At 33.1% G+C, this 25,441-nt stretch overlaps 1 protein-coding gene across 1 annotated transcript in view; it reads left to right on the forward strand.

The window, feature by feature from the left end:
- The window catches only part of RGS21 (regulator of G protein signaling 21), a 50,891-nt gene extending 41,022 nt beyond the window's left edge, over positions 1–9,869 (forward strand). The window contains exon 5 of the mRNA XM_023203384.2: positions 8,508–9,869. Within this exon, the coding sequence (XP_023059152.1) occupies positions 8,508–8,711 (204 nt within the window). The 3' untranslated portion in view covers positions 8,712–9,869. The remainder of the gene's footprint in view (positions 1–8,507) is intronic.
- The last annotated feature ends 15,572 nt before the right edge of the window (positions 9,870–25,441 follow it).

Genomic DNA, 25,441 nt, shown 5'->3' on the forward strand with positions numbered 1-25,441 from the left:
AGAGAGAAAGAGAAAAGGAGATCTAAAGAAACCATAATATCTGTACAGAGATTTTACATAGATTATCTCATTTGGTCACATGTTCACTTTCTTAGGGGAGTATTACATTCATTCACATTTTAAGGTGAAAAACTGAGGCTTAGAGATAAAATGATGAGCCCTGCAGTCATTAAGATCCATGGAGAGGGAGGCCTTCGGCCCACACTTGTAAGTTTCAAATTTCTTCCCCTAGATCTACCACTCATTTTAAGTGTTTATGGCATAGCCTGGGATACTTGAAGGTTTATGCTAAAGGCAGAAGCATAAAATTATCTAGTCACATACAATATATCTTCCTATCAAAAGTTTTGTTTCTCTTCTCATATTCTAATTTGTGTAACTTCTCAGATTATGAAGCCTAGATTCAAATATGACATTAGAAGGAAAAAAGTGTCCGAAGTATTTCTTCTAATATAATCTGCAGAAAAATTCTGTGCTTCAAAAATTAATTTCTGCATTTCAACTCAAAAACAAAAGGCTCAGGTGTTCTTAAAACTTCTATGTCTCTGTGCCACTTAAATTGACCTTAGTTTAGCATGTTGGAATTGGTGAAGGGAACAGGTCAATCTGATTCCCTTTCAGCTGCTCCAGCATAGCTGCGGCTTTTGTATATCTATTTTTAGCCATCTGTACACGTTATGATTTCATATGTGTCATCTCCTTTATCACCACAGAAATCAGAGAAGCATCTGGTTTCTATTCAGTTCTATCTTTATTTTGACTACTTATCTAATTAATCAAGATGGTTTTGAATTGTATTTCTCTCATTTCTCTTTCCCAATTTAAGGTGTTAATCTTACCTCCCACCTTGTATCATCTATTTCTGCCTCCAAAGCCAATGACAACAAAAGGATACAGTCTTGTGCAGGGATGAATGCCTTCTAGATGTTACAAACTTTGTTATATTCAACTTTAATAGCCACCTTTGAGAATACATTTTAGGATATTCATTTGCTTTTAATGATGCCAAAATGAAGTAATACTTGAGGTGTTAGTGGTGATTAAAAGAATTATGTAACCAAAAACATGATTATAGATGGCCTTAATTTGAATAGTGATTTTTAAGCTCTGTTGTGAATGAGGTCTAAGATGCCGTCGGCTCCATTTTTGTAAGGCGTTTTACTTATGCATGCACACACCCTTTGCATAATGACGGTCTCCTGCTACACTATACATTCTAAATGAGGAAAGGCTATCTAATTTGAATGTGAGAGCACAGTTGAAAACTTTTCATTCAAATTATGTAAAAATACATAAAGCACAGATTAGGGTCACAAGAGAGCCAACAGGTACAATTTAAAATGTATTCTTTCCGCTAAAGTCATTTGTTGAAAGCCAAAAGAATTTAAGACTGCTGGTGTAGAGAAAATAAATTTGGTTTGCATCACTTTCGGTTAACAAAAATCACATGCGTATTAAAACATCCTGGGTCTTCATAATAAAATTGTTTTTACACAACTACCTGAAACATCATTCATAAAGCAGTCATTCATTTTAATGCAGTGGATTGTTGTCAATGTCAGCTGTGTCAAGACCTTTTCAAAACTGACAGGATTTAAAAGCCTCTAAACGGTTGTGATGACATCTCAGCTGTCATTTTCTAAGAACCACAATCCTGTGTCTTGTTTTCTAAGATTGGCAGTGTAGTGGTTTCAGAAATCTAAGATAATGTATGACCTTTTGAAAAATAAGCAAATAAAATATTATGTTTCACAAACATAATATTGAAAGTCATTGAAACCAAAGGGTATCCATGCAAACAAAATACAATTAGCTATTTATATCAGTAAACAAAATAAACACGGCACTGTTTATTTCATTAATTGATAAAATGTTCAGCCCATGCTCTGCAGTTCCTAGTTTGACATGCTTACCAAAGTCTAAGCTTCTCTGGAGCTTCCAAGCGGCTCAGGAGTACCTTCAACATGCAACTGCCAAGTATGAGTTTCTAGAGGGTCACCTCCTGATGGAGTCCCGCCTTTAGTATACTTCAAACTCAATATTTCCTCTATCTTACTTTTAGAGATAGAAAGGTATCCAAGTATCTTCTGGTAGAATACAGCCAAAAATCACATTTGAGAGGAGTGCCAAGTTGTGTTGGGAGTGCAATTCACAGACATGTCCCAAGGTGTGACTCTATTAAAGGAAGAAGGAAGAAACACGTGTGTGTGTGTGTGTGTGTGTATTTATATGCGTGTGTGTGTGTATATATATATATATATATTTCAGTTTACCATTCCATGTGCAAGTCTCCTCTTTAATATTTCAGAGTTATATAGAGAGACACAGTTATATATAACTGTATATATATAACTCTCTCTCTCTCTCTCTCTCTCTATATATATATATATACACATAGTAAGTTACATATATTATTTAGTAAGATATGCATATCTATCTTACTAAAATGTCAAGGGAGTTGAAAAGAAAAGATAAGGCACTCTTGATAGCATAGTTCCATACATCACCAGAATTGACTTCCAGGGGTATTTAACAAAATATAGGATTCCCTCTTAAAGGAAATATCTTAAATTGGCTTCTAGGACTGGATTTCTTTCTCCCTTATTGACTGCTCTTTCAGCATTTCTTTTCCTGTTTCTACTCATAATCTAACATGTATTATAATAAGAGACACTCCTCATCTATTTTCTGCTTACACTCACTCTCCTGATGATCTCTTCCAGTTCTCTGGCTTTAAAAAGGAATCTCAAACTTAACAAATTTAAATCTGAGTCCTGATTTCATGCTCAAAGCTTTCTTCAACCCAAGTTCTCTCTATCTCTGTTAATAACAACTCTGTTCTTCCACTATTCTGGCTAAATAATTTCTAGTCATCCCTCGGTTCTTTTCTTTCTCATATACATATATTCAATCCATCAGCATTTTCTATCATCTCTTTCTTTAGATTATTTCTAATATCCAGCTATTCTTAAAAAGATGTTCTCCCTTGCACTAGCTCATAACTATTCAATCACAAGTCCCATTCATTCTACTTTCTGAATAGCTTTGAAATCTATGCACTTCCCTTTATTCTCTGTGACATTACCAAACCTAATTCACCACCAATTGTCCGCCTGATCTTCTGGCGTGGTATCCTAATTTTTCTTTCCTTCACCCACAGCCAGCTATTACACCACATGGGAGCCAGCGGTGCTCTTTCAAAAATGTGGTTACATTAGTCCCTTACATAAAATTTTCCTCATTGGCCTCAGAATAAGTAAAGAAGTCCTTAACAAGACCTACAATGTCCTACATGATTTGGCACCTTTATGCTTGTGATTTACCTTTCTTCTCAAAGCCCACAAGGCTTCTTCAAGTTTACCATTCCATGTGCAAGTTTCCTCTTTGATATTTCACAGTCATAATACTACTTGAAAAATCAGCTTAAAATTTCATTTCCTTCAGAAAGCTTTTCCTTAGGGAAGCAATTTTTTCTTTTCGGTTACTGTTTCAAAATCTGTCTTCTTGATTGACTTTTTACCTTAATCATCTTTTATCTTCAAATCCTAGCACAGTTTCTAAGCACCTAATCCATAAATACTCCAATTACATAAATTGAAAAAATTACTAAAAATAAAATAGATAGCTTTCCAAAATATGTTATGACTTTCCCCCCAACACCACCATAAAAGGATAATATTATCCATCTTATATGGGTGTGTGATATTTAGCATGAAGTGGCCATATGAAAACTTAGCACATCAGTACTAATATTTAATTAAAATAACATTATTTACAATTAAAATAATCATCTTGAAGTATTCTTATAATTATTTTAGAGTTGATGGTATTGTTCAAAATACTTTGCCATGGGAAAAGACAAAGTCACTAAGGAAATTAGGAAAAAGTCTAGAAAGAAAAGACTTGAGGCAGCACTTGGGGAATATATATATGCTCTGCTTATATTTTTAAAAGACCTGTGGAGAATAAAAAATTAGTAAAAGAAATAGAGAAAAGTTAGTAAATAGAAGACAGCTTATTTCCATGTCATTGACTATTGAATTCATCTGTAGTGACAAATCTTTCTCTGATAATCACATTGAATACTTAACATTATCAGAAGCTTTTGTATTCAAATCTGTTCAAAAAATCAATTCTGAATTTTTTTTTTTTTTTGACAGAGTCTTGCTCTATCACCTAGGCTGGAGTGCAGTGGCACGATCTCGGCTAACTGCAACCTCCAATTCCTGGGTTCAAGTGATTCTCCTGCCTCAGTCTCCCAAGTAACTGAGATTACAGACACCCGCCACCACGCCTGGCTAATTTTTGTATTTTTAGTATAGATGGGGTTCCATCATGTCGGACCTGGCTGGTCTTTAACTCCTGGCCTCAGGTGATCCGCCTGCCTCAGCCTCCCAAAGTGCCGAGATTACAGGTGTGAACCACCATGCCTGGCCAATTTTCTGGAGATTTTAAAACCAAAACTGAATATAATAAAAAGGAAATTGTAGTGACTTTCTGTGAACAAGGAAGGCTTCTCAGAGGATATTCAAGTTAAGGTAAATGATAAAAGTGGAAGACAATCTGTACACGATATAATTATGGGGGCAAAAGCAATTTAAGATGGTGAAACAGTGTAAACAAAAGTTTTAGGTAAAATATTCACTTTGGGAACAGAAAGTAGTCCAATTTATGTATATCAATAGGAAAAGTAGAACTTGATTTCAGAACAATATATTAAAGTCAGGGTGTGAAGAACCTCAAATGCCACAGTGAGATGTTTAAGTTTTCTGTTATAGAAAATAATGGGTTTTCAGCTGAATTTTTATATGATGAAAGTTATATTCTGGTAAAACTGATTTAGTAATATTATTTATTGTTTTCAGAAGGGAAAGATACTGTAAAAAGAGGTATCAGATAAATTATAAATTCCATAACTTAGGGAAAATGTTGGTTATAAAGCCCTAAGCTGGAGGAATAAGAGTGAGAATTAAAAAGACCATTGCAAAATTAGAAAATAAAAGAAAGAATTTATATGCATATGTGCATATACACACACACACAAACACACAAGATAAGTAATCAGAGGAAAGAGAGGTGTCAGAGACAATTTCTACGTTAGCTTGAACAACTTTAAGAAATATAATTACATTTACACAAACATGTGGGTGTGATGTTTTGTCACTGACATTAAGCTGAACTACCAAGACACAGCTTTATAAGACTACTGATTATCTCCTGAAAACAGCATACCTTTTCATTACTTAGCTACCAATTGCTGATGCTGGCAGTTCCTTGGTAGGAAAATAAGCAAATCAGAAAAATAACAAGGATAAATCAGAAGTACAAGGCTAATATATTTCAAAAATAATATTAATTGGCATTATTATGTTGAAATTGAAGAGTTCTCTCTAAAATTTAAACATGATTTTGAACAAATATGGAACCATTTTTTCACTTGCTTATACATGTATTTATTGAGTCCTTATAGTGTGCGAGGCATAAGAAAGAATGTTCAAAATGTAAATATCATCTAAGCAATGCAAAATCCCTTGACAGATCAGAAAGAAAAAAAAATCCACATGTAAACTTCAATGTTAGGTGTTAAATTTAGCCTTAAAGACAAAAAGACTTGTGAAAGACTTAGGATAAAAGGCGTGACTTTCAGTTAGATTGAGATATTATGAGAAAAGTTTAAAAGTAAGAATATACAAGAAATGTAAGTGGAATTGTCTAGCTTGATGGGAATACAGGGCACACATAGAAGAGAAGAAATATATACGTAGGTATCACGTTGTAAAGGCCATGAATGCCAAAGTCATGGCTTTGGACTTTTTAAATAGGAAATGAGGAATTATTATAGGTGTTCAGTTACAACAACAACAACAATAATAATAAGTTAGGACTGTTTGGCAGGCACACCTTGGCCATGCTGTCAGTAAAAAACTCCCTTGATGAGTGTCTAAACAGGTTAGGTTCCCCTACGTAACCACTAGGGGAGATACAAAGTTAAATAAATCACAGATGATGCTGTTAAAGACTTAACAATATAGTTAATTGAGGAAACAGGCTACATATATTTTCCCACACCAGGTAAGTTTATGAAACAGACTATAGCAGATATTTAAAAACTGCTACAAGATCTTGATAATAGCCACTATTGGTTCCCACTATGGGACACTATATACGTTCATTATATAAGTTATCATTCCACTTCCCGGCACAAAACCTTTCAGTATCTTTCTATTGCTTCTAGTAGGAAAATAAGAAGTCCTGAACATAGCACACAAGCTCTACAAGACCTGACCTGGATCTCCTCTTACAACGTTATAACAAAAATTCCTTGCTTACACCCTACAGTCCAGCTATCCAGGTGTAGTGGCTCTTTAGAACCTAACAATGTTTTTCTTGCATTATGGACTCTGTGTTTATTTGTTTATTTTTTCTACTCTAAGTGTTTTTCCCCAGATTCTTAGAGCACCATCTTCTTCTTATCTTTCAACTTTAAATCGAAAACACCACCATTTATTTAGTTGTTGATTTTGTTTCCCCAAATATAGCAGCATCTTGTACATAACAGACACTCATAATTATTTGGTGAAATAATAAATATATGGATCGTCCCACTTTAATTCTTATATCACTGGGTCAAAAACTATCAATACCTTAAAACTGAAGAAGCAGAAACTCAGAAATATTAAGGTAACTCACCCAAGGTCACCAAAGCCGTAAGTGTTAGAGGACAGACTAGAAAGGATCCCCAAGTGTTTCCACTGCCCTGCAGTATCTTCCTGTATGATAAATGAGCAACTGATTCCAGGTTTTCAGGCCTTTAAGATTATTTTGGCACTTGTTTGATGAGGGACTCAAGAAGGTAATCAAAGGAAGAAAAGTGGAGGTATATTCTGGGATCACTGAGTAGCTGAAGACCCAAAGGAAAGGAAAGATCTATGAGCAAATAGTGGCCTTTTGATGATTCTTTTCAAATTACTTTTTTTCTTTATTATTTTCTTCCTAGAATAGTAATATTAAAATACTTTGGTATTTTTATATCGTTTAACCCTTAAAACATTTTAAGATAGATGCTATTAGTATTCTCTTTTACACTATGGAAATTGAAGATGAAAGAAAATTATAGAAACCACTTCACTCATACAAACAGCAAGTAAGTAGCTGAGGAGTAATTTGATTGCAGGTGTCTATGCCTATTGTTTAACCTCAATTTAATGCACCATAAATTGTCATTTATTGTTCCAGAATCCAAAATTCTAACATTTTTACCATTTCCTGAATTTTGCCAAGGGACATTTAAATTCCATTTAACAAATATTTATTGATTGACTATTATGGGTAGGTATTCTGCTAAGTGCTAGAAAACAGAATGATAAATAAGACAGATACAGAACCCGCCTATGGTGAGCTTTTAATTTTAAGATTAGAATCTCTTCTGAGGCTGGGTACGGTGGCTCATCCCTATAGTCCCAGCACTTTGGGAGGCCAAGGCAGGCGGGTCATCTGAGGTCAGGAGTTCAAGACCAGCCTGGCCAACATGATGAAACCCCCATCTCTACTAATAATACAAAAATTAGCCAGGAGTGGTGGAGCACACCTGTAATCTCAGCTACTGGGGAGGCTGAGGTAGGAGAATCACATGAATTCAGAAGGTAAAGGTTGCAGTGAGCCGAGATTGTGCCATCGTACTCCAGCCCGGGTGATAAGAGCAAAAGAAAAGAAAGAAAGAAAAAAAAAAAACTCTTTTGAATTTCATAACTATTTTCAGTTTAAGTTAGATAATCTGGATATAAACTTTTCTGCTTCTCAGAATAGATCCTGGAATATGTGGGGATCTTAGTATCTCCACAAGAAGGTTTGGAGCATTTTACATATTTTCAGGTGAATGGTGTGTTTCAATATAATAGAATATAATAGATGTTCATTAGACCTCGCTGGAAATGCCTATGTGTGGTAATGGTAAAGAAACAGGTGGATTATACGTAGATATATGTTCCTTGGGAGAGATGGGAATCAGTGAAGAGGGGATGTTATTTGATCCATTTATCAAACAAAAAGAAACACAAATTAGAAAGAAAAGCAGTGTTGTAAGGAACAAAGGAAAATATGGAGAATGGAAATGAGCTGGTGTAATCAAACCTAATAAATTCTAGTAATAGTTCTGCCTATGAAAATGACATTTTATGTACTCAGGTCAAAGTATTAGAAAACAAAAGGTAGGTGAAAAAATGTGAAGTTGTCAAATGTCTTACTTGATTTTTAAACTTTGCCTTTTTAAAAAATAATCTCAAAATAAGGTTTTACCACTGTTTCCTGTCAATGCTACCCTTCTCAAGCAAGGAAAAGTAATTAAACTAAGCATGTATTCTGCATTCTAGAAAATGAATACATGACCTTTCTGCTGTTTTGCATCCAATTAGCTTTGTGTTTAGAAAGAATTTCAAATAATATGTATGTATAAACTATACATTCTTTGATTAAACTAATCCAATGATATCCAACCTTATTTTCCACAGATTAACATTGACTTCAGCACCAGAGACCTCATCTCAAAGAATATTGCTGAACCAACACTCAAATGCTTTGATGAGGCTCAGAAATTGATCTATTCCCTCATGGCCAAGGATTCTTTCCCTCGATTTCTAAAGTCAGAGGTTTATAAAAAATTGGTAAATAGCCAACAGGTTCCAAATCATAAAAAATGGCTCCCTTTTTTGTGAGGAAGGTAAAAGTTAACTAATTAGTCACTGTACTTCAGGGCCACAATATTTTAAATATACAAGCACAATGCATTGTCCTTTGTTTTGTTTTTAGGATTTAGAAAACATTTTTTACCCAAACAGATGAATAACGTTTTATACATCAAGCCTGAATTTCTAACTCATTTGTTTAGAACATATTTGCTTTACCAGCTACTTAATCTCCTACAGGGGGAGTACAAAGAAAGTTTATGGAGATACAATATAGTCTTAAACCAAAACTGATTACTCTTATTACATTATAATGTAAGAAATTGTACATATCTTCACATGGCAGGAAAGACTTTTGAGCATCATATACACAATTTTAAATACCATTGCTTTATTCAAAAAAACTCACTTTTGTAAAAAGAGAATTTTTGAACCAAAATACAAGCCTGCATTTAACATATTTAACTGTTTTTTCCTACAATTTATTTCCAACTTTCTAATAGTGTGGTGGTTATGGAAGCTGCTATGCCTCTCAAATTTTTTTTTTTAAATCACAGGAATGTATACACATTTATATGTATGTCTTGAATGCACCATGGACCACAGTTTTTCAAAATACATCACTTGGCTCAATTCAATGGCATCACATATGAAATGTGATGAGTTATGTATGAAAAAGGCCTCAAGGGTGGGGAATACTGATTTTCTTATATTAACAGAAATGTAAAAGAAAGTGGAAGACTAAGGAGCATGGATAAATCCTTATAAGATGAAATATATAGCAAGTCATAAAATTTAAAAATTTGCAACATTATCTACTCTATTGTGGGGAAGTATCTATTCACTCCTTCAGCACTGATACTTGTTTATAAAACCCAAACAATTTTTTAAATGCGTTTATTTTGAGATGTTCCCAAAATTGTTTAATTCTATATGTAAATATCGTGTGATAAATAGAATAATTTCATTTCAATACGAGAAGCTGTAAGGATTCAACAGATCTCCCATATTTCCATTTTCTTTGCACAGATTTATTTATCTGTATTGGTATTTCTACTTTTAGATTGAACATTAAAAAATGGAGGAAAAATAGCATGGCTTATTTTATGTTTTTACAAACTACTCATTTGATACACAAAATTTTGTCTCCCCTTCATCATGAAAAATAAACATTTAAACATATGCAAATCGAATATTCCCTGTACATTTGCAAATTCTTTAAAAGAAGACATAAATAGAAATTGGTTGTGAAGCATTCAATGTGCCTTAAGGTGCACTTAGTGGAAAATAGCTACACATTTTAACATTTATTCTAGAGATTCCAACCTTAATTTACTCTCTATTTAAATGGGAAACTTTAAAATTATTCTCAGAGAAGAAATAGACTTTTGAGGATAAAAGGAATCTTAAAAATTAAAAGCACATTCCCACTTTTAGATGTGAAAAGAAAAAAATCTCAATTATTTCCTCAGATCACAAGGCTGGTAAGTGACCAAGCTGGTCAGAGCAGTGCTTTTCCCACGTGGGCTCCCTGCTCTGACAGAAGAGTGTAGTCCTCTCTCCAATTTAGAACTGTTCTGAGGCCTGGAATCTAAATTCCAACTAATCCTCAAATACCCAGACATGATCCCTTTCATCAGGTATTTCAATTTTCTCTTTACAGTCAGTTTGCAACTTCTTTCTCATTACCATAGAGCAAGACTTTATATTTAATGATTGCCTCTCAAGTTTTCTCTAATGATGTGAAAGAAGACACAAATCAAACTTTCACTACTTAGAAACTGTAGGTGCTTGATAGTACCTAAAAAAGTACGGCTGGTGTCAAAATGGTTTGTTGAAAATTGGATGTTAAATGATCTCTAATAGAATCCCAGCCAAAGACCCTCAATAACAACACCTACCTCCTGAACTCACTCCCACCCTAAGTGACAATTCTAGGTATTCTGATTAAATAAAAGAAAACAATTGCAGGTTTTTTAATACTTATCAATGAGGATTTTTAATAAAATATCAGATGTACATCTTACATACGTGGTCTCTTTCATGCCATATGTTATTTTATTTCATCAGTTACCATTGATGAGTAATTTTATGGATGAAATTTTAAGTAAAAAGAATGAATTTGCAAGAAATGAATAACAACATTAACATTCCTTAAACATGTATTTAAATATTCAATGATTGTTTAATGTCATTTCCTAAAAATGTTTCCATCAACTTTAAGAAATGAGGTGCTAACATTAAAAACTAAGGTAAGCAGTAAAACATTAAAATGATTACAAGATATTTAAATTGAAATGACCCTCTAAGATTTTTCCAAGCACAGTGCTTTCCACCTTCTGAAAGTTTCCACAGAATGTGTTTTAATGAAATTTCTGCTTGCCCTCCACTAGTCAGACCTAAAGAAGTAAAATGATATATTTCTAAGATGCTCTTACTTTTTTAACAATGAATTATGGAACTACAATCCATGAATTTATCTAAAATCCTTTTGAATTTATTTGTATTTCAAGTATTAATAATTCCATCAATAGTAATTCTTTTAAATATAGTTTCTTACATTTGCCTAGAAAGGATCTATTTCTGCCTCAAGATATAATCAATAATTTTTTTCTAATACTATATTGTAAAAATCTAAAATCTTCAGGGCATTACAAACATAATCTAGTCTCTAACTTTCCCTTCTCAAATTTGTTTTATTTTGGTAATAAAAGTCTGTCTATATGTAGAATTCATTCTAACCACTTTCATAGTTTTAGTTACTTTGCTCTACAGTTTTTAAAATTCTGTGTGGTATAGCAACTATGTATACTCAGGATATTGTTGATGAAAACACATATTGATATAATAAAAGAAGAGAAAAAAGTGTTTTCAGTTTCTTTTGCAATATCCTTTCTAATGAAGCTTAGTATCAACCTGGCCTTTTATACCATAGTAGCATTCTGGGCCATAATTTTGGAAAATAGTCTAAATTTCTTTCCTGAAATTTCAGGAAAAGTTTAGATTCATTATCCTGGACTTGATTTCGATTGAACTTTCTTTTCTTTGTCTATATGGAAGATAATTAGCCAATATTCCCAATCATGTAGGTTATGCCTAACATAAATAAATAATTATGGGAAAACTTAAGAAATGTATTCTAAAAACAGAAAATTCTCCTTAAAAACAAAACCAGACAATTTGGTCTCAGTATTGCTACTCTCTATATTTATTTCCTATGTAAAAATTATATCTTAGTTTTCACTCACAAAATCCCTACATAACAGTTTCACCCCAATTATATCAAATGTGGGCCTGATTTGCTTCCCAACCACACGGCCAGGTAATTTATTTCATGGTGACGCCAATTAATTTAAAGTGAACTCATTTCATAACTGTGAAAAAGGTGGGATGTTGTCACAGCAGTAATCAATTATTATATGAATAAAGAGTCACACAGTCTAGTTTCCTCTTATTGTTTTGTCAGATTTGCCACTGCATTTTAATGGGCGATGATCAGGAATGAATATTAAGTGATAGCTTATTTACCTCGGCTATGCCATTTTGGAGAAATGTTTGTATGTTCTGTATAAATACTACTTATAGAGTGTGTTGAAATATATAATGTCTATGTATAATTAATACTAATAAATGAACATAGTATGTTTCCAAATATAACAGAAAGTGAGAAAATAACATTTACTTAAAAATGCATTTTTTTAAAGAAATCACATTAGCCTTCCTTTTTCTTTTAAGAAGCAAAAACAGGGCTAGATACCTGGAAAAGAAAAATATATATATATGTCCAATGAAGTTTAATCAGTTTATTGGGTAGCCACTGAGTATTTATGATTTGTGTTATATCTAGAATACATTCAGCTATGAATATTTCTAAGAAACAAAAATTGCTTTATTCCATACACATTGTTTTCTTGGGTGATGATTGTTTAATTATTCCTGGAAGTTTCATATAAAACATAATTTCATTTATTTCTGTTTTCACAAATAAGGATTTTAAAGCAATTAATTCCTTATGAATATGATTTGAGTTCTTTGTTCTAATACGTTTATTTCTTTTGTGCATTTAGGAAAATAAGCTGTAATATTTAGATCATTAATTTTGTAAACAATGATGGCTTAGAGATAAAATATAATAAATAGCTGGCTCTTTTTAAAAACTAATAAGAAAAAAGTTAAATGTTTTTTTAACTTGGATATATTAAATATTCTTGCATTTACTTCTTATAGATTTTAATTCAAATATCTTATTTTTATAGTGTCAGTTTTAGGTTTAAAGAAGTAAATATTTTGATCATGATACCTTTAAATTGTTGTTTTTATTGCACGTTTCAAATATATCATGTTTACCCCAAAGATACAATCATGAATTCAAAATTATAAGTTTTTTCTTACATATTATGAGGGAAAGACAAAGAAAATGCCTATTATATGGCAGAAAAAATATATTTATTATTAATCACTCAAAGTAATGTTTAATATCTGAATATTAATCTTTTATGACAACATAACATAATCCATGTAAAAGACCAAGAACACTGTAAGAGAGATTTAAACTGTTGGAGTTATGATTGACCTGCTAAAAATTTTCTTTTAAATTATTGTTTGCTGTCCAGTGATTCTCTAGATTCCTTCACAGGTTTGTTTGTTTGTTTTTCACCTAGAAGCAGTCTTTTAAAAGAGTAAATAAACCCTAATACTAGAATGTTAAAGATTGATTGAAATTTCAATCCATGAGCCTTGACTGTGTTTTAAACTAAATAATACAGAAACTACATCTGGGAAAATGGCTTTTAAGTGGTAGAAACTAGTGGAAATTAAATAGTATTATAATATAGTACCTTAAAGTAAATGTAGAACTTTGTTGAAAAATCTAAGGTTACATGTATATATGAATATACACATATATTTACTTAATGAACCCTGTTTCTGTTTAAATTTTTGTTTTTTGAAAGTGTTAATGGCATACATCACCTGGCTATTTTTAAGTCTATACAAGTTGTGTTTCATAATATCTCCATTTCAAAAAGGAAATGAAAGCAGCATTAATCACATCAGAAGATCTATTTTCTAAATCAATAACTTTGAAAAAAGAGGCTAAATATAAGTAAAACATACTTCTTTTCCACGATTAAAATGCAGTCATTAGCCCTGACATGTGAATGGACATTTCTTAACTCAAGTTTGAAGGACTATGACTATAAATGCCTAAGCACTCAATAACTACTATCTGACTAGTTGAGTTCTAAGAATTTCTCATTGAATTAACACCTCTGAAGTAGGCAATGTGGAAAGGCACAAAAACATTTTTAAAAGTCTTTCAAAAGTGCATAGTAAGCTAAAAAGACAGCATTTGGATAACAGCTCACAGTTCAACGTATTTTCACAGAAGAGAAGTAATTCTATTTTCACGTAAAATATACAACTAAACTACAGCATAAATGCTAATTGCAGGATAGTGTACATGGATATAAATATTGGTAATTCATATCACTATATATCAATGTATAATTGTAAAGACAGGGACTAGTTAAACCAGAGTCAATAGAGACTTCACAAAGAGAAACTGTAAATTGATGTGTGAAAAAATGCAAAGAGAAGGGGAATTCTTCTTATGGGCAAAGCATGCAAAAAGCATATGAAACCCAGTCTAGTTGTGGAGTCAGTGCTCAGAATCTTACAGTAGTTGCCTGAATTCTTTACTTGAGAAAGGAGAAGAGTTCAGCTATTTAGAGCCAAAGGTACACCTGCTCCCCCATGTCTTCCGAATGCCTCACTAAATGCACCCTGGATCTTTGGGTTGATTAAGGAGAGAAGAATCTCCCTGGGAATGGGCTTTTAAACTAATTAACCCCAATCAGCAACATTGTCTACACAATTATTTATGTCTCATTCATCACTGGAACCTATTTATGAAATGCGAACAAATTTTATTTAAAAAACATTTATTTTGAAATGTTTCTAAAATTGTTTCTTTCTTTAAATAAATATCCTTTGATAAATAGGAAAAAATTTCATGTCAATAGGAGAAGCTGTGAAGATTCAGCAGATCTTCCATGTTACCATTTTATTTGTACAGATTTATCTGTATTGATATTTCCATTTTGATATTGGTTGAACAATGAAAAATAGAGGCAAAATAGCATGATTTATTTTATGTTTCCAAAACTATCCATTTGATAGGCAAACTTTTGCTTTATATGCAACACATGTGTTTTCAAAATTAGATGCTTCCAAGTAGAGGCCTGGTCACAGCCAAACACACCAATCTCTTGCTATTGCTTCACCCACACTTAATTGCATAGCAATTATTTAGCAATTCACCTTTGTTATGTCTTTAACAAAGCCATAGCAAAGCATTAAATTTCAACTTCATTGAATTAAATCTCCCCCTGCACTGATTTCATCTCATTTCATATTATTTAATTAAATCATGCAATAACAATAATTAAAATTTGCATAAAGGAGCTTGAGGAAAAAGAGAAACATAACTGTTGTTGATAAATCTACAACTCTACTGGTATCAGCAGATGAGCTCTAGCAATAAGAATTCACTATTCCACAAACATGATCATTAAAAAAATGAAGAATCATAATGTTAAATCTAGACTCTAGATGATAATGATGTGCCAATACAGGTTCATCAACTGTAACAAATATACTACTCTGTTGGGGATGTCGATAATGGGGAAGTGATGCATGTGTGAGGACAGGTGCAAGAAATCTCTGTACTTTCTTTTTAATTTTGCTGTGAACCTAAAACTAGTCTAAAAAATAGTCTTTGAAAAATCTGAGGAGAATGGAATAACACTGAGAGGTTCTTAATTGGAGTTCTGTTAAAGAACATCTAGACTGACATTTAAGATGAGCAAATAAAGTCCACTTACTGTCTAAGACCATGTTGTATTAAAACCCTGAAAGAGTTGATAGTTAAATAGGAAAGTGGCAGACTGCCCATTTGTTATTGAAGTTGAAATATCTAAAAGTTAGAAAGATGATTCATATACAAATATAAAATAAAGACATGTCAATAAGATTATTTTCTTAATTAATGAGGGAACCAGCAGATAGTAAAGCTTTTTCAAAAGAGAATGAGACTGAAGAACTTACAGCCAATTAAAAGATGCTGAAATATTATTACAAAGTGATATATGGAAATGGTTAATGTCTTAAAGAGTAATACCATTATGTCCTTTAGGGTTTTGTTTCTTGGTTTTTGCTTTTTGTTTTTAGATGGAGTCTCTCCCTGTCTCCCAGGCTGGAGTGCAATGGCGAGATCTCAGCTCACTGCAACCTCTGTCTCCTGGGTTCAAGCGATTCTCCTACCTCAACCTACCGAGTAGCTGGGACTAAAGGCGCTCACCACCACACCCAGTTAATTTTTGTATTTTTAGAAGAGATAGATTTTTGCCATGTTGTCCAGGTTGGTCTCGAACTCCTGACCTCAGTTGTTTCGCCTGCCTCAGCTTCCCAAAGTGCTGGAATTACAGGCATGAGCCACGGTGCCTGGCTGGGTTGTTTTTTGTTTGTTTTGTTTTGTTTTGTTTTGTTTTTTAAGCAGACAGAAATCATTGCCTCACCGGCAGACAAAAATCATTTGTAATTTATTAAACTTCTAGTTATCATCTACCTTCACTGAGTCTGAATCCTGATCAATAGTACACAGTTCAATCAAACAATGCTTCATTCCTTTAGAGCAGGGGTAGACAGATGTTTTCTGTAAAGGCTCATATATAAATATTTTAGTATTTGTGAGCTACGTCAAGTCTCTGTCACATATTTGTCTTTCTTTATCTTTTTTTTTTTACAACTTTTTAAAAATGCAAAATCTATTTTTAGCTCAAAGAATGAACAAGCATGGGATTTGGGCTGGATTTCATCTGTGGGTTAAAATTTGCCAACCCCCTACCCTAGGCAATAAAATAATCCCCGAAGTGAGTCTGTGGCACAATGTTTTATTGTGACACTGAAAAAAAATTGCAGTTTTCTTTTGCCTTATTTCCAAATTTTGGATAATTTGTTAACTATACAAATGAGAAAGCAGAGAGAAAAAAGAGTTAGGTAGCTAAATGTCCCAAAGCAAGCTGCATAGCTGGGACTTGAGTTTGACTTTAAACAGCTTACTCTGTCATTTCTCGTAATCACATTGATGCACATACACAAGCACATTCACAAACATACAGTTTTGGTGAACTACTTTTCAAAGAATTTATTTCACTTTCTTATTCCTTTTACATTATACAAAAATATATATTTAGTAAGGAGTCCAGTTGCTATTGTTTTTCACTGTTATGTTGGGTAGTTGCAATCAGAAGCTGTTCTTTAAGAAGTCAATGTCTAAGAGTAAAAAGCTAAAAGAAAAAGCAAAGAAACCTGAAATGAAGAGTAAAAGAAAATGAAGAAAGTAAATATGAAAAGAGTAGTGGAAACAAAAACCAGAGATGAATCAAGGGAGAAAAAAGCACAATAAATCATATTTTTTAGAGTGAAATCTACTAAAACATTGATTCTTGAGAGTAAAATTTCATTTTCCCACAATGGAAATAGCCAGTCCCTGACAGCACATCCAGGTTAATCTATGAAAGGTAGGGCATTGAAAAAAGAAAACCTATGAAATACACATAACTCATTAATCTCAAACACATTTCTCACTATTAACATAATAATAATCAGACACTGACTATTATAAATTAACATTAAAATGTACTAAATTTGCATAAGAAGAATACTATTATATCCCACTGCATTTGCATTTCTCAGGTAATTCAAAATTCTGAATATATAATAACAATATGATTATGCTGAATTACTTTATTAAATCTATAATATGAAATAAAAGATATTTAAATCTTTAGGTATTTAATTTTTTTATTTTATGAAATGCATGCATTATAAAACTGTATTTGAGTTATCTAAAATCGTTGTTCAAATTAGGCCTCACAATAGTTTTAAAAGAATAATCTCAAACTTATAGTTTTTAATATTTCATGAATTTGAAATAATATAGCACTAATTAAACATATATAAATGATATAATTTCTAATATATAATCATATTTGAATTGAAAAAATTTTATTAAGTATGAGTATTTCATATACATGTTTAGGAAAAATATGATTTCTTAGGAACATGAAATAAAAGGAAATAATTGAAGAACTTTATATAGGAAGTATCTGAAAAATTTTTAATGCAAAACGTTTAAGATTACTTTCCTCTCAAGATTAAAATGTTAAACTTAGAATTCTAAGTACCAACTTTTTGACAAAAAGAGGCAGTGTACTGGCTTTCAAGAGCTATGCAATACATTATGTAAATATAATTTTACTCTTGCTATAACACTGAATAAATGCACATACTATATTATAATGAAGCACTTCTTCCTAGTAGAATTCTAAACTTCCATGTAACAACTCAGACGCTAGTGAACATATGTTACAAGTATGTGTTAAAACCAAAGCATAATTAATTCTACATCTCAGTGCTTAATATATCTTACCTTACCATTCTTCCTTAATGTGAATGATATATTACCCTATTTTCAAGCTAACGAGTGAGCCTTCTACAATTTCATGAATATTAGCAGAAGACACAGACTCCTAGAACTGGAAAAAAGATGTTATAGTTCACAGCAATAGTAGCATACATTACTATTAGTAATATGTATTACTAGTAATAGTAGCCAGAGCATCAGCAACTTCCAGTCCCAGTTTTCACAGGGTGATGCTGGGAGGGTCAGGTGACACTTGTAAACTCTGCAGCTTGCATTTCAAAAGAGAAAAGCTAAGCTTAGAGGACCTGAATCTTTTATAGTGGGCAGTAAACATGCCTATCTTCTGCTCTGGAAAGAGACACTATGCCTCTTTCCAAGGCCATTTGCTATACAAATATTCTCAAAAAATTGCACCAAAACCAAAGCACTCAGTGCCTCTGCTTGTAAAATGGGCAAAGATGCGAGAAGCCTGTAAAGAACTGTGTACTAACGACCACCCGAAGAGTAGAATATAACTAGTCTTATTTCAAGGAACATGGAGAGAATGCTAAGACATTTTGTTGTGTGAATTGTGACTATAGAGGCACATTTGACCTTGCAGGAAGCCATTCCCCAAAAGCAGGAGGTAATAATCGACAGAGAAAAGGTAATAGTCATCTTTTGTTAGAGAAGATATTCTCAATGAAAATAAAGTACATTATTTTGTATGAGATGAGATTTTTCTCTTTGAAAGCTCTTCAACAGGCTGCCTACAAATGGTTAACAGAAATGCCCTGTGAAAGAGGCATGTATTTTCTAAAGTTGGTAATACTTTGGGCTAAGCAGATTGCATTTAAAATAAGTGTCACAAGTGCAATGACTCAACTAAAACTTTACTGCTCTCAGATCTACTGTTTGCTGTCTTCTAACAAGAAGTCATCATTGTAAATCCTAAATTTACCATACATAATTTTAATTATATCACACTACTTGTGGTTCCATATCGTAGTTATGCAACATTGCAGATGAGCAAGGTTGCCCACTTGAAAGTCAGCTTCATGTACTGTGTTGCTGTATTCCTGAGAGCCCGTTGCTGTGGTATAACAAAGCCGTAATTCCCTTTGTTTAAATCATCTTGTGTATATTTAGGATAATACAAAATTCTAATATTATACACATTTTGAAAATAATTAAACACCTTTTCCTCTATGATTGGCACAAGACAGCTGCCTATCAATTCGCTAATCTATCCAGTACACAGATATAATTTATGCACGCACTAAATACACTACAGTAAGAAGTTTTAAGAAAAACTATAATCAAAACAATGCATTACAATTAGTTTTATTTTTTGGTGTTAAAATTTTAAAATTTATGCTATCTATACTCCAACACTAACAAAAATCTCCACAAAATGCAAAAATGTCTTAAGTAAATTGATATGTTGATGCATAACACCTAAAAATGAGGATGAATACCTGCAATAAGTTATTTTGTGTATTTTGTTTTGCTGCTTATTTTGCTATTATTTTCTTCCTGCAGAGTTTTTACTCTCACCTACCTAATCTGTTGTTGAAATGTAAGAATAATCCAAGTTGACAGACAATGAATGAAAAAAGAGTTACTGCTCCAGTCTCTACATATATCCATCCATCCATTCATCCATTTGCTCAGTCATCTAAATGGTCCTTTCAACCACTAAGTAGTCTTGGAAATAACTAACTATTAGGTTGTTTCCTAACTGTGATGGATAGAAAAGTAAATAAGAGGTAGAAACTTATTTCAATGGGTTAAATAAAATATTACTTTCACTGATCACATTATAGGGAAATTATTACAGGGATTCACTGATAGAAGGCCCTGTGGACATGTGTATCAGTGAAGTGAGGCAGTGGGAAGTTTAAGAGAGAAAGAAAGGCCTGTAATCCCAGCACTTTGGGAGGCCAAGGCAGGTGGATTACGAGGTCAGAAAATCGAGACCATCCTGGTTAACACGGTGAAACCCCGTCTCTACTAAAAATACAAAAAAATTAGCCAGGCGTGGTGGTAGGCGCCTGTAGTCCCAGCTACTTGGGAGGCTGAGGCAGGAGAATGGCGTGAACCCCGGAGGTGGAGCTTGCAATGAGCCAAAGTTGCACCACTGCACTACAGACTGGGCGACAGAGCAAGACTCTGTTTCAAAAAAAAAGAGAGAGAGAAAGAAAGATTGGGTGTGTGTGCCTATGTGTTTGTTGGAGTACGAAGAGCCTCTAATGAAAGATGAGGGAAAAGTTATGCTTTAACTGGTCCTAAAAATCTACCAGACAGAGTGATAGGGCATGAAAAGGAATGGGGGAATCTCATAGTGATGAGTTTCCATACTCTTTGCTCATACTCTTTGCTTCCAAAGGTATGGAGGAAAGAAAGGAGAGATGTCCAACCAGCTCCACATTTAAATAAATGATTTAGTCTTATCTGCTGGCATTCATTGGTCTCCTGATTACTATGGCTGAATCTGAATGTGGAGATATGATGTCCCTAGATATTCTACCACTCCTCTCTACAAGCTACACATAACAAATCAAGATTATAGGTGTCCACACAAAAGAGAAATAGAACTTTTCTTTTTGGTTTTGCTTTGTTGCCTGATGATGTGCCACCAGTAGGCAGTATTAATATTCATATACTCCAGAAATCTGTATTGAATACTTGATATGAGGCACACAGTGAGTTTGTTTCTAGGAATACAAAATGCATAAAGTAGGTAGGATATCTGCTTCTTTGGAAAGTACAGTTGAGTAACAGGGAGAAAATTAAACAAGCCCAGGACACATTTGCTATGAAAAGAAAAAGGCAAGGTTCAAGGAAGAATATATCAAGTTCTTAGGCAGGGATGGAGAGGTCAGATAAATCTTTCCAAAAAAACATCTCACATTCTGTGTACAGGGTAAGGAACAAGCTTTCAAGGAGTTGAGTTTGAGCAACAGAATAACAAAATCAAAATTTTCTTTTAGAAAGATAAATGCATATGGTGTTGGAATGCCTTGGAAAGGAAGAAAACTTCTGCTTCCAGATGTTAAATAAAATGTTCATCTAAAATTCTATTGACCATAATATTCTATTTCTTTGACCTTCTTTCTACATGAGTGATAAGCTCCTCCAGGGCAAGAAACGTTCCTTTCACAAAGCAGTTTGACAGCGTTTCATATGCAGTAAACACATTTTAAACACTCCTGTAATGTCTAATCTGGAAGCAGAAAACACAACAAACTGAAGCTGGAAGTGTCTGTCTGCTTTCTGTAAACTATATATAAGTTGGTCACAAACTCTAAAAGTGCTTACAAACATGGTTGACATGTTTAAAAGCACCTTGATTTTGTTATCCTTTCATGGTCCATGTGAAATTAAATTTAAAAAAAAATCAAAGTTTGACTAAATGTCTGTAACCAGTTCCTTAAACATATCAAGTAGCCTCTCTCTTGCCTATTTCCTTGGTCATGTTCTCTAGAAGGGTGGGGTCATGAGTAGGGAAACAAGTAACCAAACCACGTTTCACAAACTAAACACATGAACCTCTCCAGGTAATCGCCAGATGAGATTCCCAGTGGGAACTGTATATGTGTTATAGAATTAGAATGAATGTTTCCATCATGGAGACAGTAACCTCCTACCTGGTCATTCCACATCAAAATTCATACCATTGGGGGGAAATTCACCTATAAACTTTCATCCAGTCCAAAGTCTAAATGTGGGAGGAAGTGGAAAGAGCACCTTGGTGGAAAATCAACTGCTTGCTGCTAATTAGGCTCCTCCACAATCCCCCAAAGAAGTCCAACTAGCCAATTAAGCTTAATTGCTGCACACCAGGGCCTTGGGGTCTGGCCCCTACAGAACTCACAGCAGTGGCTACAGGGGCTTCTTTGCCCAGAGCAGGGTTTCAACCCCACACTTCTCAAACTAATCTCAGTGATACTTTACCCTAATATACGCAAGCTGAAAGAGGACATATTCTACCTTTAGAATGATGCCATATTATTTAGGATTGATTTCCAATTAATGTTCTGCTCTGAATTTCAATATATGTATGCCTTAGTCTTTGCTACTTATTTAAGTTTATGATAATCAAGAGAAATGCCAGAGAAAAATACACTCATGGGAGAAGATGAGTGTAAAATTATCATTATAAAACCCAAGATATGTGATATAATACAAATCAGTACATATTATTTTCTTTGTTTCACACTTAAAACATTACTCCTTGACTGTAATTTAGAAAATGTTCCAGAAATAGTTGCTGGAATCTCAAATAACCTGCAGATAAATATGTTTTATATCTCTGTCTTCATAAAAGTATGATTTTCTGTTATCCTGTTCTTCTTCTAATGCTTTTCTCAGGATCCTGATAACAGATTTTCAGGATATAGTCTCCATCTAACATCGACAGGAGTAAAATCGCAAACCTGTGCCTGACTCACTCTTTTAGATTTATTTTTATAATTAAGTTGCTATGCCTCCTAGTCACCATGACAGCTTTCTGCAATGCCTGAAAACACGCCCTTCCACTCTGACACTCTTATCCTACTCAGATTCCACTATTTGCATTTAAAATAAATGAATGCTGAATTTTATTCTTATTCAAAGCCTTCTGAAAATGTTTTTTTATCCAGGTTGCTGGTGGAGTGTGAATAATTTCCATACTGCATTCATTAGTCATAGAAACAAACAAATATGATTTATAGGAAAAGATTGAATCCGCAGGCTAATTTTCTTCTATCTGTTGGTATTACGGATTTCTTGACTTCCATTTTCTTTAGCTCTAAGAACACAAATGATGGGCAAAACAACTACTAAAATGTAATTAAATAATTACCATCTTTCAAGAAAAAAATTGTAAGTCAATTGAGACAGGAAAAATATATTTACATGAGAGTAATACCAAAGAAAAGTGAGAAAGAAAGAGAAGCATCAATGCCTTGACAGGTAGGAAGGATGAAAAAAGGAAAAGACCAAAAAGAGAAAGGCATATTATGCATATACTATACTAATTATGATTATAAAGAATGCAATGCATTCTACCTTACATTCTTTTGATTCAAGTGTCATTACAGTCTAATTATATATCACATTTATATATTCTATACCTTAACAGTTTCTATATGATGATCAATTTGGTCCTAAGGTTTTTTATTCTCTAAAGTTACATGAACATGTAAACAGAGAAAAGGGGGCAGGAAAAAAAAAAGTGACATCATAAAGATTATTTTAAATTGATACTTTCAAACTCTAGTTAGTTCAATAAATAATATTGCAAGTAAATTCTTGGAAGAGTTAGGAGAGAAAATGAAGTTTATGAATAGATATTCCTTAAAGTTTTTTCAGCTAAGCAATTAATTGTGTATAAAAGCTTCAAGAATATTGAGCAAATTTGCAGAAGAGGATAAAACTATGTCTTTTTTATAACCTAATCAGATATTATATTAGTGTTCTAGGACTGGTGAAACAAAGTGTCACAAATTGGGTGGCTTAAACAACAGAAACTTATTGTCTCAGAGTTTTAGAGGCCAGAAGTCTGAAATCAAGATATTGGCAGGGTTGACTCTGAGTGCTCTGAAGAGAGACTCTGTTCCAGGCCACTTTCTCTGACTGGTAAATGGCCATCTTCACATATGCACAATGTTCTACCTGTATGCATGCTTGTGTCCGAATTCTCTCCTTTCATAAAAACATAAGTCATATTGCATTAGGGGCCTCTGACTTTTATGACTTCATCTTAACTAATTATATCTACAACAATACTATTTCCAAATAAGTTCACATCCTGAAGTACTGAGGGCTAGGACTTCAACTTACCAATTTGGAAGTATACAGAATTTAACTCATAACAGGTAAAAACCTATTTTAATTGGAAAAATATGTGAGTGTATAACCAATATTGATATATTATTTTCATTTTAATGTTACCTGAATAAATTTCTATTTTTCATAATTCCCATAATACTAAATAACCTCCCCCCTCCCAGTTTTAACTATATTAAAATTAGGTAAATTTAAATTAACATCATTAACTTATCATGATAAAAAAAAGTTAGTTTGCTGTTGTCAAATTATAATTCAGAATGTGAATGTGCTTTTGGCAGCTACAGTATTATTTCCTTGGTTTTAGTATGTGCCATAGATAATTCCTATTTTTCCACTAGCTTTCTCTATTTGAACTATGGTTAAACATTTGTATGAAGAGACTACTATATCAGTCTGAGTCTGATCAGGAGAGAGAAACTGAACAATTTGGACAGGAAGCATTTAATATAAAGAATTATCAACTATTGCATTGGATTGGAGTAAAAACATATTTGCTAGTTAGATGTAAAGAGAATTTTAAAAATCCAAAATTAACAAATATAAGTTGCAACTATTACCTCTAGAGTTGAGACAGAACACTTAAGGAAGGGTTCCCATAGGAACGACATTTAGAACCTAGAACTGTGGCTCATTTTATGACAAAGAAGTCACGGTAGTACTGTACCAGTAGAACTTGCCAGAAACAAATTCTTTGTAATGCCAGGTAAACCTACTCATGGAGAGACATTTGACCAGAGACAGTCTGCTACAGGACTGCCTAATGTGGTATCAAGGGAAAGCTGCTAGCTGCCATGTACTCAATGATCCAGGCACTGAAGTTGCTGTACACCCTTTATTTGCAAATCCTTAGAGCCAGCTATCAAAGAAAAAATATCTAAAAAAACTCAAGTCCATTTTCACAAATAAGATTAAAAGGGTGAATTTTGAGCTTAGAGGCAATAAATTAATAACCACATCCACTAAATCATTACCACCACCACTTCATGTACATATCATTTATGTATTAAGGACATTGTATTATTGCCTTATTTGTCAATGAAAGTAAAGAACTACTTGTTCACAATTGCTTATCCTCACTCTCCACCTCAAAATGATTTGAAATCCAAATGATTTTTATTTAAAAAAAAATCCTGATACAATTTAACAAGAGTGTATTTATAGTCATTATTTCCCACTTATTTGAATAGCCACATATGTTATTATAGAAATTTGATTTGATTCAAGTTTTTTTCTATTGATTTCAGTGATTTCCCCATCCTCCCTTGGGAAATTATATACTTTTCAGTGTATGTACTGAGTTACCTTTCTCAAATCTAAAGCTATGGAAAATATCTGGCCCTAGGGGTTTCAGATAAGGGATTGTAGACCTTCTACTTGGAACCATTTTGATCTTAAGTATAAAACCAGATATGGGAAGGTGAAATCAGCAAGATGGCAGAATGGGAAGGTGAAATCA

This window comes from Piliocolobus tephrosceles, chromosome 1 (assembly GCF_002776525.5).
Source record: "Piliocolobus tephrosceles isolate RC106 chromosome 1, ASM277652v3, whole genome shotgun sequence".
NCBI classification, from domain to species: domain Eukaryota; kingdom Metazoa; phylum Chordata; class Mammalia; order Primates; family Cercopithecidae; genus Piliocolobus; species Piliocolobus tephrosceles.